This window comes from Aptenodytes forsteri, unplaced genomic scaffold (assembly GCF_000699145.1).
Source record: "Aptenodytes forsteri isolate BGI_AS27 unplaced genomic scaffold, ASM69914v1 Scaffold289, whole genome shotgun sequence".
NCBI classification, from domain to species: domain Eukaryota; kingdom Metazoa; phylum Chordata; class Aves; order Sphenisciformes; family Spheniscidae; genus Aptenodytes; species Aptenodytes forsteri.
This window is the reverse complement of record NW_008795025.1, coordinates 3756715-3773261: the sequence shown is the minus strand read 5'-3', so window position 1 is coordinate 3773261 and position 16547 is coordinate 3756715. Positions and strand designations below refer to the sequence as shown.

Here is a 16547-nt window from a genome sequence, read left to right as displayed (position 1 = left end):
ATCCACCTGGATTTAATTTGGGAATCCCAGGGAGAAGGAAATGCCATCCCCAGGGCTACGGGCTGGGCTCCTGCTTCGTCCTCAGCCCTCCAGCATCCCTCTGGTGCTGGCAGGGGCTGGAAATGAGGCTGAAACTGTACTTCTGCCCCTTCAGACACATCAGGCTGATGGAGGACCAGCCCCAGCAGCCTCACAGCTGCCCTGAAGCTTTTAGGCAGCATGCCCAGCTTGCTGGGAGCAGCCAGCACCCCGGCTTGCCCTATCCCAGCCAGGGGGTGACCACCTTCCTCTTGCGTGATTGCCTGGGGACACCTTCTTAAATATAGGCAATGCCCTCTCACTGCAGCCGAGGATCCCTCCTTGCACTGGGGGTGTCTTTGCATCACCAGCTCCTTGGAGCCAGGCTTCTTTTCAGAGCAGCGCTGCCCTAACTGTACAAACGACGGTGCAGGGGATGCTGGCGCAAGAGCCAGTTTGCTGGCAAGGGTGGAAGCCCTGATGGGACGGGGACAGTGGTAAGAGGGAAAAAGATGCCAGGTACAAGACCTGCCTTTCTCGGTGAGAGATGGCCCTCTGAGACATTTGCAACGGAGAATATCACTGGGCGCAGAAGGCCCCCTCCCTCCCGGCGCTCAGCTATGCTCGGCCAGGACAGCCCCTCGCCCGGCACATCCCGGGTAGGAAGCCTGCACCAAGGCTCGGGGAGCAGCAGTTTCGGCTGCTGGTGGGGGAAGGAGCTGTACTGGGCTTCTCTATGTTCCTGCAGGTGTGCTCTAGGGAGGACTGGGCTATGCCATGAAACCTTTGCAGTGCCGTAAACGTGCACACAAACACCCTGGAGAAGACAGACGTGCCCTTCCCAACACACCGAGGCACACGGAAACACCCACGAGCACACACGTGTGCATACACATACACTGCTCACCCCCGGAGCACATCCACGGGTAGCGGCACGCACCGACACACACTTAGTGCACGGCGCACACACAAGCGGGTTAGGCACGCACAAAACCATGAATGCACACGCACACGCACACAAACAGGGGTGCAAAGTAGCACACTGAATACAGGCACACACACATGACCCCCCCCACCGAGGAGGCCAGAGGGGAGCGGCGTGTGTCCCGGCCCCACGGACACACAGAAAGCACAGGAGCCACAGACGACACACGCCCCCGCGGCCCACATACAGGTGGCTGCTGCGTGGCTCCCACATCGACATGTGGTGTCTCCTTCGCCTGTCTCTTCTGGGGAGGAAAAACAAATGGGTTCAATCCCCCCTTCACCCCTCCTTTAACTTGTGTGGGCAAGGCAGAGAGATGTCCCCCCGCCCCGGGCAGCCAGCATCTCTCTGCCTATCGGCCACAGGCTGCTGGGATGCTGGAGCGCAGCAGCCAGCAGCGAACCTCTTGCACATACACGCTTGCACACCGGCAGCGAGCTGCCTGCAGGGCTGCCCGCGCTCACACTCACGTGCTGCACCCGGATTCCCACATCCCACCGTGGCACACGTCGCTGCCATCTAGGGAGATGCATGCAGCAATGCTCGTGCTGGGGATGCAGATCCATCTCGTGGGGGCCACAGAGCCTTCCCTGCACCAGCCAGCCATGCAGCAGTGGCATGGGGAGAGCAGTGCAGGCTGCAGCACCTCAGAAGCCCTGGTACATCCTTAGATATTTAACAGCTCTTTCAAACTCCTCCAAATTCACTTCTCCCGAGCAACATGTGACAATTTTGCAGAGGAAGCAATGTGTCAGAGGCCAGCCCCGAGCTGCTCAGAGCCATCACCATGGGTTGATGCTGCCCTGAGACTGCAGAGGGGAACGTGAAGCTCCCCAGCAAAAGCAAAGGCACAAGCCCAGGGCTGAGATGCCACAGAGCTCCTGTCACCTGAGCAGCCCTGATACAGAGAAGCTTAACAGGGCTGTCAGCCCTTCACCCCCACTGACTTCAGGCAGCTGGGACATTCAAGGCTTTATCCTTTGTGTCACCACAGAAAAGATTCAGATATGCACAGCTCCAAGCAAACAGCCACGAGCATATGTGCATGCAGTGATTTACAAGTTTTGCTCTTTGCAAATGCCGTGTGTGTGTGCAGGATATGCAAGCAAATATACTCCAACCACACAGGACTAAGCGCCCGCGTGCACGCAGAGCTCACGCAGGTGAGACGGGGTGCATCTCGCTGCCATCCTGCAAGTGCAACGATACCCTCAGCCCCTGGGTGAATCACGTTGGTGATTGCCTCCTTATGGCCACGTGCACGGGAACAGCCCGGTGCCATGCTCAAGGCAGAGAGTGAATTGCAGGCACCCGCCGCCATCCCCGCAGCAAGTGGCCGAGCCTTCAAACGCATCCACGCACCACGTTATGCACCAACACATGACAGCATCCGCATGCGTCCATCTGGCCACCCACTCGTCAAACAGCTCTGAGCCATCTGCACCAACGGCGCCCATGTACAAATACAATACTCCGATCGGCACCGCAGCTGCCCACGCCAACCTGGCCACGTGGGAGCATTCATCCCTGAGCACCACCGGACCTCTCTGCAGGCAGGAACGCGTGTACCAAACCTGCCTGCGCTGGGTACCCACATAGAAACGAAGCCATCTGTGTCTGCGCACACCCAAATGCAGAGACCGGCTTGGCTTCACGGTCCCGAGTTTTCAGCAGCCCTTTGGTACTGGCTCTGCTTTGGTTTGTCCCTTGCTATGATGTCCCCACCAGCCCTCCCTGGCTGCTGGCATCAGTATTGCACCACCGAAGGCACATCAGACCTGATGCTGGAGATGGTCACCCCCATGGCATTGCACCCCCTTCCTGCCACTGACACTATCCATCCTGATGAGGGGGAGGAGCTGGAAAAAAGATCTGCAAATATCAATACCTCCCATTTCAATGCCACTAGAACAACAACAAAAGGTTAAAGAGATCTGTTTTCCTAACCAGCTATATCTGACAATGGCTAGAAAACTCTAGCAGGGATGTGCAGCGTGGGCAAATCCTTTAATGCCCTAACATAGTCTATCTCTCTCTCTTCCTCTCTCCTATCTGCCCATCCTCCAGCCTCTTCTGCTGCCTATATCCCTTTATTCCCTCACTTTATCTGATACATTCCCACTGGTAGCCAGAGACGGTCACGACACACAGACTCTGCTCTCTCCTGTAAACCCCCCCAGTACTTGGCCAGGCACAGTTTTATTATGAACGTCCCATCACCCCCAAACCATGGCGATATCTGTGGCTGCTGGGAGACCAGGCAGGGCTTAGAAGTACCCCCAGCTCCTGCTGCCCCTAAAACCACGGGTGATGCATGCAGGATGGGCGACCATCGCATCCCACCACTGCCAAGCCAGGGAGCTGGGGCCATTCCTAATGCTGCCTCCAACCCCCCCCAGATCAGTGCTCGCCTGAAGACAGCGGTTTCTCTCGGCAAATCTGCAAGAGATTCTGCTGTGTATGAGCTTGGCTGGGTTTCAAAGCATAACGAAACCTAAAATTCCCTGGGAAAGGATTCTATAAAAAAAAAAAAAAAAAAAAAAACCTTTCAGCCATACTGAAATGTACTGTTTTGGGAAACAAATGTGTATGAGCTTGGCTGGGTTTGAAAGCATAACGAAACCTAAAATTCCCTGGGAAAGGATTCTATAAAAAAAGAAAAAAAAAAAAAACCTTTCAGCCATACTGAAATGTACTGTTTTGGGAAACAAATCAAAACGTCTCATTCCAATGTTGACTTTGAAAGTTTTATGTGATTTAGACCATATGACACTGCACAATAAAGGGAAAAAAGGTGTCTAGAAAGGAAAAAACAGAATTTTCTTCTGCTGAAACGCAGAGACAAGGCTCCTTAACACCACGCCGGGGGGTTATGTGGTTTGGGGCTTTTTTTCCTTGCCCAAATCAAATTTCTGTACAATCAAACATGGTTTTGCAAACCTGCTCCATCTCTCATAACTGCATTCACTACCAGGGAAGGAGCCTGGGGGAGATTTGTGACACCACTGCTCCCTTCTCCCCCAGCCCTGGCTGCAATCCCACAGCTCTGCCATGAAGAAACGCTCCCCGGGAGCAAATATTACCCCTCCTCAAGAAAAAAATGAGATACCTTCCTCCTTCCCAGCCTCCTTCCCCACCCCTAGCAGCAGCCCTGAGTGTTTGAGCTGTACATTTGGGGCAGAAAGCTTCTTGTAGTGGATTTCTGCCATGCCCAAGCTCTGAGGCTGCTGTTCAGGGCAAGGGTGAGCAAGCCCAGGTCCCGTGGGGTGAGCTGGTCCCTGCTCCGACACCTCTCCGAAGGCACTGCTGCTCACGGGGAGCATGCTCCTAGATCTCCATCCATCCCCAGGAAGACACCTGGAGAGGGAGTCACACTGTGCGGGGACCCCTTTTTACTGCGGCAGCCCCGCAAGCTGCCATGCCAGGCTCTGCTTCAGCTCTCCACCCTGCTGAGAAGCCCCGCTGGCCTTGGGGGGACACCGGGATAGTGGTCGGAGAGGGTCACTCACTCGATAGCAGGCATGTTTGGGGCGGACATGGGGCTGACTTCTTTGGCTTTCTGAAGGGCGTGCTTCTGGTTAAAGGCCTCCTCTTCCTCCTGCTCATCCTGCGGAGGAAAGAGGGGAGTTGCTTAGTGGGATGCTGGAGTTTCAAGGGAAGGTGCAGCCATCGGAGGCAGCGAAGGATGCACGGGGCTACCTTAGATACCAAGGCATGCGGGAGAAAAGGGGAGCCGGCACCTGTATTTCCAGAGACAGCCTTTATTTTATTATGGGGATGCAACTTCCCCACTATGCCAGATCTTACTGAAGGTGTCAGTGCTACTTAAATACGTGAACCCAGCACACTCCAGGCAAGAGCCGGGCTGTGCACGCTAGAACAGCCCCAGATGGCGTAGACCAACTCAGCCCTCCCTTCTTCAGAGCCACAGGGGTGAGACAGGCATCCCCCTGATGGAGTGGGAGGCAAGGCATCCATGAATGACCCCGGCAGAGACCGTATTGCTTTAATGAGTATGGTTGTGTCTCCAGAGCAAAAAATGTCATTAGGAGTCATTAGAATGCATTCAGCCTTTTCAAAAACTCAGTGCGCCCTTAATTGATACTACTGGTACGCCACGGGGCTCTCCCACCCCTCTCACCCCAGCAGCAGCCAGCAGTGCCACCTGCACCCACCGCGGGAGGACAGGGACCCCCGCACACACCCTTCAGGCAAACAAGCACCATGCCCCATTTCATTTGCTGCTAACAGGTCAGATTTACACCAGTGTGGAGGCCTCTCAGTAAGCCCCAAGGACCTGAGTAATAGGTATGGGCTCTGCAAGAAAACGGGCACCGCAGGATCGCTGGTTCCCTCCAAGGAGCAGCAATGACCCTTGCAGCTCTCGCCTACTCACCGTTATCCAGATGGTGGCCCAACATTTTAGCATTCCCCAAATATTTCCCAGCACGGTCTTAAAAACAGCTAAGCCAAATAACCTTCTCAAGCACCATCCTAAATTGCATCCTAAATCACGTCCACTGCCCCGCAGGCAGATGGGGAATAAATACTGACACCACTGGAAAGCACTTCCCACTCCGCATCTCCAGAGTGCTTCAGCAAATAACCGTCCCCACATCAGACCCCATCAGATAGATGAGGGTTATCTCGATCTGACTGGAGGCAAATGAAACTGAGGAGCTTAAATGGAGAAATAGTTAAGCCACACTTGATGGGAAGTGTGGCTGTTCCTGGAAAGACATGAGACCAACAGGTTTAAGTGCTTTCCTGTATCAAAGTCTAAATGGCTTTGCCCAGCGATATGGGTTTGTGTTTCAGGGGAGCACCCTGTGCACCCTCCTGGAGGAAGAGCCCCCACTTGCAATTTGACCTGACCTCTTTCCAAAGCAGGCTGAGCTAAAGGACAAGGTGGTCCCGGCTCTGGAGTGAGAACAGTCACAGGCAGTGCTTCTGGTGCCTTCCCTGCTGGCCCTCTTCTTCACTCTCTTCACACCAGCAAGAGAAGAAAAAGGAGCAACTGGAACATACCTTGGTGAGCTCCTGAGCGTTGGCCAGGTTGTCCACCGCAATAGCCAAGAACACGTTCAGCAGAGTATCTGTGAGCAGCTAAGGATGCACAAGGCATGTGTGAAGGACATGGGTGTCTGCAGCCACCAAGGGAGGGTGGCCCTGACGGCTCCTCACCAGCCTAGTGAGGAGCAGCCAGAGGGACAAACTCCTGACCCATCCCATATATACAGCCCCCAGTGCACCTCCAGAGGGCTCCTTCTCTGCATTTGGGATATCCAGGGCTGCTGCACATTTGATGGGACTCCCTCAACTGGGAGAGGAGGAAGGAGCAGTGGGTGGGGAGGGGGTGCCTCCAGAGAGGGAGATGAGATGGGGTTGTCTCCACTAAAAGAACAGCAGCCAGGTGGATACAGTTTCCAAACAAGGTGAGGACGATGAAATAGATGGAGGACCACATGCCTGAGCGAACGCCTCCCTGAGAGCGGATGCCGTTGTACATCACCTCGTTCCAGTCCTCACCCGTCAGGATCTGCAGGAAAGCAAGCCAGCAGCTCTGTCACCTGCACCTTCTCATCACCTGGACAGCCCCCTCGATCCATCCCACAAATGCACAGGAGCCAAGTACAGAGACCCTGTGTGGTGGATAACCCAGCTCTACAGCTGCAGCAATTGAGGGAGATGATGTTAGACACTGCTGAGGATTTAGGTATCCTCAGAAGAGTTTTGAAAATCTTCCACCTTCTGTAACACAGGTGGAAGAGTTTCCATCTCTTGCCATCCACTGTGTTGCACAGGCGAGAGGGAGGAAGTGAGTTATATCCTAACAGCTGATGGAAGGGAACTTGTTTGGTTTAAAAAGCCCCTTCCAGCCAGGGGGCAGGGAGCAGGTGGTCCCAAGTCCCTTTGATTGTGTCCCCTTGCAGCCCAGCTCCTACCTGGAACACCGTCATGATGGCCGCAGGGAAAGTGTCAAAGTTGGCTGATGGCGTCCCATCAATGAAGTTAAACCTGGAAGTGGAACCAGGAGGACATAAACGGGCTGGAGTACCAAGGTCATCAAACCCCTGACTGCTGTGCTATCAGCTATCTTGTGCTTAGGAGGACCTTTCCCCACGCTAAGGAAGGTCTCTCGAGCATTTGGTGCCAGAACTCAAAAGGTCTCCTGGCCAGAAGGACCCACACAGCCCAAAGGCACCCCTCGAGCAGGGACTTTTGTACGGCAGAAGTACCACTGTTAGCAGCAGACTGAGGGACAAGGCTACAGTCTTCCTAGGCACCTAAGAGGGTGTCATCACTTGGCTTTAACACCAAGAAATTCCTTTTCCCCAGACTTGAAACGACCTACCTGCCTCCAAACAGCTGCATTCCCAGGAGGGCAAAGACTACAATGAAGAGGAAAAGGAGGAAGAGCAGGCTGATAATAGACTTCATGGAGCTCATCAGCGAGACCACCAAATTCCTCAGGGATGCCCAGTACCTAGAAAACAGAGACATTGCTGGAGCACTCACAGTGATGCTGACAGGAGAGCAGGAGCGACTGGATCTGGGCTGCAGCCACAGTCGGAGATGAAGGGTGACAGGCACACATGGTTGGTACTTACTTGGTTATTTTAAATATTCGCAGGAGACGAAGGGCTCGTAGGACACTGATCCCAAAAGAGGTTCCTGGTCTGAAGATAGCCCAAACCACTTCGAAGATGCTTCCCACCGTGACCTGAGAAGCAGACACAGCCATGAGTCAACAACAGGCTCAGGACGGGCCGTTGCAGGAAATCTTCACGGGCCTGAAGACGAGGCACCCTCCACCCTGCCCAAGACCTGGTGTCTCGGTCTGGCACAGGCAGGCTGTTCCAGCAGAAAGGGCTCCCCTGCCCACTGCAAGGGCCATCCCGTTCTTCTCCCCCTTGGTGCTTGCGCTGCAGACACCTGCCAAACATCTCTCCCCACACCCACAGCATCTCTGGGGCCGCTTACCCCACAGTCAAAGCAGTTGAAGGAAGAATGGAAGTAAAGGCGTGGCCCCATCCCGTACATCTTTAAGGACATCTCCAGGAGGAAGAGCCCAAGAAACAGGAACTCTGCATAGTCTGAAAGAGAAAACCCAAACGCGCTAACCCTGGGGCACCGAGCTACGCGGAGCATCCTGCATGCACCCACCAGTGGCCCCATATAGCACACCACAGAGATGGGACAAGTCGAGGACCACGCTGCTTCCCCAAGCCCTCAGGGTTTGGGACGAGGGAAGCTTGTCTGTGAGGGGCTAAATTGTGTATAACAGAGCACCAACCCCACAAGTTAATCTTTCAGGGTAGGTGCACCAGTGTCCCAGGGGTTTGAGAAGACCAGAGATGGCCGGCATGGAGCAGAGCAGCTCTTTAGCATTATATGACAGTTGTTGAGGCATCTGCAAAGACATTAACCACACGACACTGTAGGGGAATATTAGCAACCTGGATTTAAATCATTGCATGGCTGGAACTTAGCCAGGGTAACCGAGCTGAACAGCCAACAGCCAGTGAAAAGCTTCTCCAGCTATTTCATGAACATTAGCAGGCAAGAGTCTGGCTCTTCACCTTGTCCAAAAGATGCTTCTCACCATGACCAGCTGCCGTACCACACCGTGGCGTGCTGGGATCCCGGCAGGCCTAAGCGTGCTAATGCAAATTTGGGCAGGCCCGGTGCTTGACGGGGACGTTTTCAAGGTGAGTAAGAATAAGAATAACATGGCTGAGAAAGCAGCACTGTCCCTACTGCAGCAGCTCAGGAGTAACACATGGCTGCCATGGGGTTGACCACGCTGCTCTGCAGTTAGCACCACGCTAGAATAGACATGGGTGTGCTGCCTCCGAGACCTGACCTTGTACCATGGCCCACGGTGCACTGGGGGATGCTCCAGTAACTGGTTTCAAGCTTGGGATCTCCATGCCATGCTCTGCACCAAAACTTTAACCAGGGGGTTCTCCCATGACCAGTCCCATCCCTGCAAACTCACGCCTTTCCAGCAATTGCTTGTGGGCATTCAAAGATGGATCTCCAGCAAGCTTTCCATCACCACTGTTCACAATTTTAGGATAAACCCAACTGAGACCTGCAGTCTGTTTGTCTCTCTTGACAAACACATCAGACCTGAAGGGCATGAGGCCACTAAAGCTCCTCCACATTTGCCCATAGGGCTGAGACAGCCATCAGTGGCCACAGGGCCAAGGGCAAAGCTGTATTAAATGGCTGTACACAGTCCTTTTTTTATCAACAGTGAATGTAATTCAGGTTATTCCCCACCCAGCTCCATACCAGCATGACTCTGGTGGGATTCATCCCCATGTGCCCTGGGGCAAGGAGCGAAGACGTGCTGCAACCTCCGGCTGCTGGAGATAAAAAGGTTGCAGGAGGTTTTGCCTGCCCACGCAGTGCTCTCACACCTACACAAAGCCCAGGGACTCACAGAGGAAGTGGGTGAGCCAGGCTGGCTGGTTGTGATGGACAATGGCCACGCAGGCAGTGTTGAGAGCCACCAGGCTCAAGACGATCCAGTAGAAGACCTGGGATTTCACCATGTGGCGAACAGAGATGCGCAGGAGTCGCTCCTTGTGCCGTAAGTAGGAGGCACCATCCACTCTGGCGCCTTTGAGGCCAGAGTGACTCAAGGGGTTACCTAAGGGAAAAGAGGGGGGAGAAGGAGTTGGGTGCTCCAATCAAGGTGAGAGAAGGAGTTGGGTGCTCCAGCCTTCTCCACAACATGAGACAGGACAGACGGCTCACAGACATTGCTTTTATGGGACATGACTTAACCACACAGTTTTTAAATGGTACAGGGGGCAGTGGGTCGTTTGCCCCCTTTGCTGTCAAACTAGCAAAGATGGCTGATTTGCGACCATCTCCACATGACAGGTATGACCCTCGCAACTCAATAAACTGGCAGAGGTTTGTGGGAGGAAAGCTCAAAACTGCACTAACCCAATGTTGGATGAAGAGGTCTTCTCTGCGCCAGCCTCCGCTCACCCACGGAGGAGATATCGACACAGTGCTCATCGCTCGAGTCACGGTTCATGGCATCTGTCCGGTTCCTTTTGATGGTGGCTCGCCTGAGCACTGGGAAGGGAAGAGGAAGGGGTGTTGGTGGCCCAACTCTGACAGTAGCCAGCATATTGGACCATGACCTGGTGATCAGTACTTGGCTAACTCGAGTCTGGTAACAGGATGGAGATACCCAGGTGACCCTAGTCCAGAAATATCCCTGTGTGGGATCAGACATCTCCTGGCCTCCATGCTCTCTTAGGGGTTATGCTGTCAATCCATTTCCCCACACCCCTCTCTCAGGCCATGGACCTCACTGGGGCATCCCCAAACCTCCCTCCTCTCATCACAGTGGACAGGCAGAAGGAAGGGCAGGCAGGTGCTTAGGCAGGACTTTGCTTGTCTTACCTTCTAAGGCTGAGGTCCCAGCATTTTTGTTCTCTTCAGCCAGCATGACTTCCTCTACGCAAAACACAGAGTTCAGCATCAGGAGACAAGACACAGTTGGCTGAGCACATCAGACCTCACTGCCTTGTACCTAAACACTTTGCCCAGCCTGGAGGTTGTTGCTCTAGTTGCAAACTCTTGTCAAGTATTGATTAAGTGTCCAAAAGCAAATTCTAGAGGGTGGCAAGCGGCAGCTACTACACATTGCATCAGAAAGAAAAATTACTTGTAATCAACCCTTCTTCCTCCACTGTAATTAACCCCACTAAAGAAGTTAAACATTGTAGACAGGTCTGGGGCCCAACATCCCAACCCAGGACCAAAGCTGAGGTCTGGGGCTCAGGCCTCGTTTCAAGTTACCATCCTTTTTCAAGTCTGAATGCTAGATGAAAGTGTAAATCTTCCCTTCCCAGAGCCAAACACCCTGAACTGATCCCCACAAGGTGCAAGCAAGGACAAGGGCTGTGGCAGTTTGGGGACCAGGACCCATGGGCTGTCGTGCATGGCTGGGTGTGAGCAGGAAGCCTGGAAACTTCCACCATCCCCAGCCCTCACCCAGGTCCAGGTGGGAGCCCTGAGCTGGGAATTAGCCAGTGCATCCCCTCCAGCCTGCTCCAGGAGCAGGTTTAACTGGAAAACCACTGTCACTGTTCACTGCTCTACTTTCCCACCACTGCAGGGGACTCCAGCAAACATCAAGAGAAAGGAAACCATGGCAGAGCAAAGCTCGCAGCAGTGATGCTCACAGCCTTCCCTGGAGATGTAATACGCCTCATGTTCAACATAGGACAGTTTCATGCCACAGGTTTCATCAGCTGTTGGTGATGTCCTTGCTTGCAGCCTGGCCGGACCATCACACCATCTGGGGCCAAGCTCACCCGTGCACCCAATGCCACCATGTGAGCACCTGTGCAACTTTGGGGTTGCACTGGATGATGCTCAGGGATCCCTTCCCGTCCCCACCACTTTGCATGACCAGCACCCTTCAGTGCCCACCACCCACCTGGGAGTCCCCCTGGCCCACCAGCCTTTACCTGCTTTGTCTATCCAAGCCCGGTAGCCGTTGAGCTCCCGCTCAATCTGCTGCTGGCGCCGCAGCTTCATGAAGGCTCGGCGGTTCTCCACTCGCTCACGCTCTTTGGCAAACTCCCTGGGGAAGGGCACAGGGAGGTGGTGAGAGTGCGGCCGGGGGGCAGCAGGGTGCGCAGGGGGGCTGGGGGCACCACTGGGCAGGGAGGGGAGGCAGGGACCAAGGGCAAGCACAAGCCAAGGGCTGCTGGAGCATGTTGGGGCAATGCATGGCCATCCCCAGCCAAAGCATGGCCAGGGGATGGATGAATGAACAGAGAGGAGGAGAAGCTTCTTTGCAGAAGGAAAGGTGCAGACAGACGTGAGCAAACGCCCTGCTTGGTCACTCAGCCCCGCATGCCCCGGCTGGGAGGTGCTGCTGTTCGGGGAGGATGCTCCCAGCACCACCCAACTCCAGCACCAGTTCAGCTTCTGTGTGTCCCTTCAGGGAATAAAAACCGGGCACTGTGAGGAGGCAGCAAGGCAATGGAGAAGGGCAGGTCCTGTACCCTGCCTTCACCTCCTCCTCTGAATCCTTTTTCTTTCCAGCCTCTCCTTGGAGAGTTTTCCCAGGACTTGAGACATCCCTGCTGTCCTTCTCTGGACTTCAGTGTCTCACGCAAACTGTCCAGGCATGATGAGCAGTCCAGAGAAGGACAACAGCTTGGCTTGGCGCCGCAGCAGGCAGGAGGGCAGGCAGGACCTCATGGGCTCTGCGCAGGCAAAGACACCTGCCTGCCTGGGGCCAAATACTGAACAACACCGGCCAGAGCTAATGCCATGCCCACTGCTCATGCAGCCTCTAACACACGTGGTGCACAGATGTACTAGCATCCACGTGCTCACATGCACTGCTAGGCACAATCATAAACACACTCCTCAGTACATAAGATATATGATTTCACCTACAGCCCAGCCCAGAGCTGTCCAAAGACACCCATATGCAGCTAGGGCTATATACACCTTCTCACGTGCAGATAAAACACAAGACCACGCTGGTAAGCATGGTCTGCTTTCTGGTATACACATGCTCATGGTCACACACAGAAGGCCCATGCAGGCTGCCCTCCTGAGGTTTTCACCCACCCTGTACGAAGAAGCACCTGAAGCCCTAAGCATGTATGCAAAGGCCATCACACACAGAGAAATGGAAATACTTGGCAGGAAGCACAGGGGTGGCAACATAGGTAATCTCCCACCCACACCGTGGGTTATACGTGAGACAACACGGCCAGACCTGCTTCTAGGAGGTCCCACACCCAGTGCTCACACACACCACATACCTTGGGCATCTCAAGCCGCACATTATATCTCTATTGACAACCACGTTTGCACACAAGGAGCATCCCTGACACCAGACATCCCCAAGCATACCCTTCCTTCCTTCCTTGCAACAACATCACAGGGATGCAATCTGCTGGCTGCAGCTCCCCATCCCGTCCCTGAGCCCCAGCAGCTACAGAGCCCCCAGCTGCATGGAAGAACCCAGCCCATGCCCTCAGCCTCCTCCCGGTCCCAGGGTGCTCCCAGGGAAGCGTGATTGTGAAGAACAAATGGCACCATTCTCTCTGCAAGACAAACGTCTCTCTCCCCGGAGACTAGCAGCAATCTCCAGTCTAAAAAAAAAATATTCAAAAGAACTGAAAGAATTGGTCTGTCTGCTGCAGAGAGAGTTCAAGTGCATTACCCCAGCTGAGCTATTACACCCTTAATGCTGTGTGGGCTTTCGCATGTGTGTATATGTGCATGTTTGTGTGAAAAGCCCTGAATGTTCCCTGCATCTCTTGTTTAAGATTCCCAGACAATTCAAGCATTTTTAATTCCACCCCAGGAAGGTGAAGTTTCCTGCCGCTCTGGCATTAAGCATCAAATGACTCTCCCCCTCCATCGCGGGCTTTCAGACTGAAATGAGACTTTCTTCCTAGGGCAGGGAAGGGGGAGAGAACAAAAGGCAAGGAAGAGAAAAGCAGGCTAAGTGGAGGGAAGGAGGGCAGGAGGAGACGGGGGAGAAGGAAGGACCTCCCACAGCCAACAGCAAAACACAGTCTCAGCTTTGGGCATGCCATGCCAAAAACCCTCCTTGCCCTAGCTGGAGGAAAGGCAGGACCATTTTGGCTGTGCCATCATCCCCCACCGGCCTTTGTTTGTTAGTAAATTGGATGTCAAGAAATGAGAAGATGCCATCTGCAGTCAGAGTTAGCGGGGAAGTTGCCTCTCACCCTCTGGTTTGGTCCACTGGTCCTCCCATGCGCTGAACCTCTGCTCCATGGGCCATAACCTCACACCAGCCAGCTCCTTGGCAGAAGTTTTGCCAGCCAGACCCTGCAGATATATTCTGCAACCGGAAACACCTGGAAAGCTTTCCCTGATTTACACCAGCTGGGAATCTGGCCCCTCTCTGCCACCTCCTGCTTGCCCATCCCTCTGTCTTCCAGCTCCTCCTCTGCTGAGGCCAGTGCCTCCTTTTGCTGCTCGGTGAGAGGAGCCATCATCATGTGTCCACAATGAAACCCAGAAGGACCAGCTGAGCCTCAAATCCCAGAGGAGGGAATGGGAGCATCTTTTCCAGTGCCCCCCTCATTGAGCACCATTTCCCTCTACCCAACTTTGCTCACGGAGCCCTAATTTGCAAGAAGCTGGTGCCACATGCATCCAGGGACAAGGTCCGTGGAGCTGCAGCAGCGTCTCCGAGGGAGATGCTTCCCACATGCGTGATCCCTAATGGAGCTTAATTGCTTTTGTCCATTAGAAGGAGGAAGGGGTGGCAGAAAGGGGAGGGGGAAAAAAAAAGTTAAGCTTAACTTAATGAATTATTACATTTCAGAGAGACACGTTACCGAGCAGGGCAGCAGCGGGGGTTGGTGACATCTGAGAGTGGGTAGGCGATGCTGACAGATCAAGGATTGCTCAGAGCCAATTTGCAGCAGCGGGTAGAGATAATACTGTATGTGAGTGAGAACAGGGCCAGCAACAGTGACTGACAGCCGCTTGGGAAGGCTCCAAGTCACAGGCAGGGCGACATCACATCGCCGAGAGAGCCGGGCGCCTGCCTCCCATTGAAGGGGTCTGCTCCCCGGCGTGTTTGGGTTACATCGCCAAGGATGGCCCAATTTTGCCTTGCAAAGAGCCTGAGGCTGTGCTGTCCCATGGGATCCCTGCGAGGGGGCTCAGAGGACACCAGCAGAAAGCACGGTCCCTACCAGCCACACCTCTGTTTGTCCACCTGGGTCTCCTGGCCCCAAATCCTGATGCCTCCAGCATGAAAACGTCCACCCACGACAGCCGAGCTCCACTCATGCCGACCCTGTGTCATTGCAGCCCTTCCCCGTCTGGCCTCGTAAAGCCAAAGACACGCAGCGAGCAATGGAGGAGAGCGCTGAAGGTCATGGTGGAAGCTGGGGAGCAGTGTGCCATCTGTCCTCCTGCACTCAAGGGCACCATCCATCCTCATGCCGTGCCCAGCCTGCTGGGGCGATTGGAGCACAGATGGTTCGCTCCTCCTCTGCCTGCAAATTCTCCTCTACAGCCTTGGCATTCCCCTCACATGGCCTGAGAGCGTCTCTGCTCCCAGCAGGAGACCTTGGGGGACACCGCCGCGCTCGGCCGCCTTCCTCCCCGGGCTCCCACGCCCTCACTTGCAACAGGGCAGCGATGCTTTTACTACATCGGTGTGCTCCGCTCAAAGGGCTGGAGAGCCCAGGTCTGGTTTTACCGGGAGAAGAACCCATGTGAAAGCATCCAGCTTGGAAATGGGTCCCTTTTTGTGAAAAAACAAACAAAGAAACAACAAATAAACAAAAAATACCCAAAAAACCCCAACCACAAAAAAACCCCAAACCCAAAAACTAGCTAAGAAAAAAATATCACAGATCTTGCAACCCACATGTATCCTTTCTGGATCTTCTTTGAGTCCTGAGCGGGTATATAGCGCTGGTCATATCAACATTGTGGCTTCCATGCTTTGAAACTACAAGCCAAACATCTTCAAACCCATCAATTCATCGCATTTTGCCACCATTAAAGACGCCTCCAACAAACCAATTAGCAAACAGGTCTTAAAATGATATGAGGCAGCAGAAAGGATGGGGTGGGAAGAGGAGAAATACTGGATTACACACTGAGGATGAGGTAGCAGTACTGTGCTGCTGTGAAAAAAACATATATAATGGGACGTATAGCAAGGAACACCATCTGTAAGACATCAGGTAATACTGCTGCTCTCCTCAGCACTCGCGAGGTCTCAGCTCATGGCTCCGACTCAGTTTTCAGCACCACAATTTGAGCAAAAACCGCCTTCGACTCCAGGAGGGTGTCAGGGAAGGTTATGGGACAGAACTGACAACAGACGGTTTGGAAAACACGGATAAGACAGTTGCAAACCAGGGGGATCAGATGGTATTTATCCAAGAGGTGTAAAGGAACTAAAGTAAGAGTGTTGAACTAACTGTGCAGTCTGTAACTTGGTGCTTCAACTTAAACAGACGGTGGCAAGCAGACACAGCAGAACTGGCATTGCGGACTGGGATTATTGCACTGAACCAATAGTAAAGGCTAGAGCAGGGAGTCCAAAAGGTACAAAAACCTCTGCTAGGGGAAGATGTGCTTCATACATCTGCCAACCGTATCCTGGGCTGCATCAGAAGAAGCGTGGCCAGCAGGTCAAGGGAGGTGATTCTGCCCCTCTACTCTGCTCTGGTGAGACCCCACCTGGAGTATTGCGTCCAGCTCTGGAGCCCTCAGCATAAGAAAGACATGGACCTGTTGGAGAGGGTCCAGAAGAGGGCCACAAAAATGATCAGGGGGACGGAACACCTCTCCTATGAAGAAAGGCTGAGAGAGTTGGGGTTGTTCAGCCTAGAGAAGAGAAGGCTTCGGGGAGACCTTATTGCAGCCTATCAGTACATCAAGGGGGCTTATAAGAAAGATGGCGGCAAACTTTTTAGCAGGGCCTGTTGCGACAGGACAAGGGGGAATGGCTTTAAACTAAAGGGGGGTAGATATAGAC

At 53.8% G+C, this 16547-nt stretch overlaps 1 protein-coding gene across 1 annotated transcript in view; it reads right to left on the bottom strand.

Annotated features, from left to right (window-relative positions):
* Nucleotides 1–16547, bottom strand: part of CACNA1E (calcium voltage-gated channel subunit alpha1 E) — a 122023-nt gene that overhangs the window by 40101 nt on the left and 65375 nt on the right. The window contains exons 9-20 of the mRNA XM_019471144.1: nucleotides 11509–11624; nucleotides 10436–10489; nucleotides 9968–10102; nucleotides 9456–9665; nucleotides 7988–8100; nucleotides 7615–7727; nucleotides 7359–7490; nucleotides 6949–7021; nucleotides 6425–6542; nucleotides 6032–6099; nucleotides 4513–4610; nucleotides 1172–1247 (exon numbers count right to left, since the gene is read on the bottom strand). Coding sequence (XP_019326689.1) covers nucleotides 1172–1247; nucleotides 4513–4610; nucleotides 6032–6099; nucleotides 6425–6542; nucleotides 6949–7021; nucleotides 7359–7490; nucleotides 7615–7727; nucleotides 7988–8100; nucleotides 9456–9665; nucleotides 9968–10102; nucleotides 10436–10489; nucleotides 11509–11624 — 1306 coding nt within the window. The remainder of the gene's footprint in view (nucleotides 1–1171; nucleotides 1248–4512; nucleotides 4611–6031; nucleotides 6100–6424; nucleotides 6543–6948; nucleotides 7022–7358; nucleotides 7491–7614; nucleotides 7728–7987; nucleotides 8101–9455; nucleotides 9666–9967; nucleotides 10103–10435; nucleotides 10490–11508; nucleotides 11625–16547) is intronic.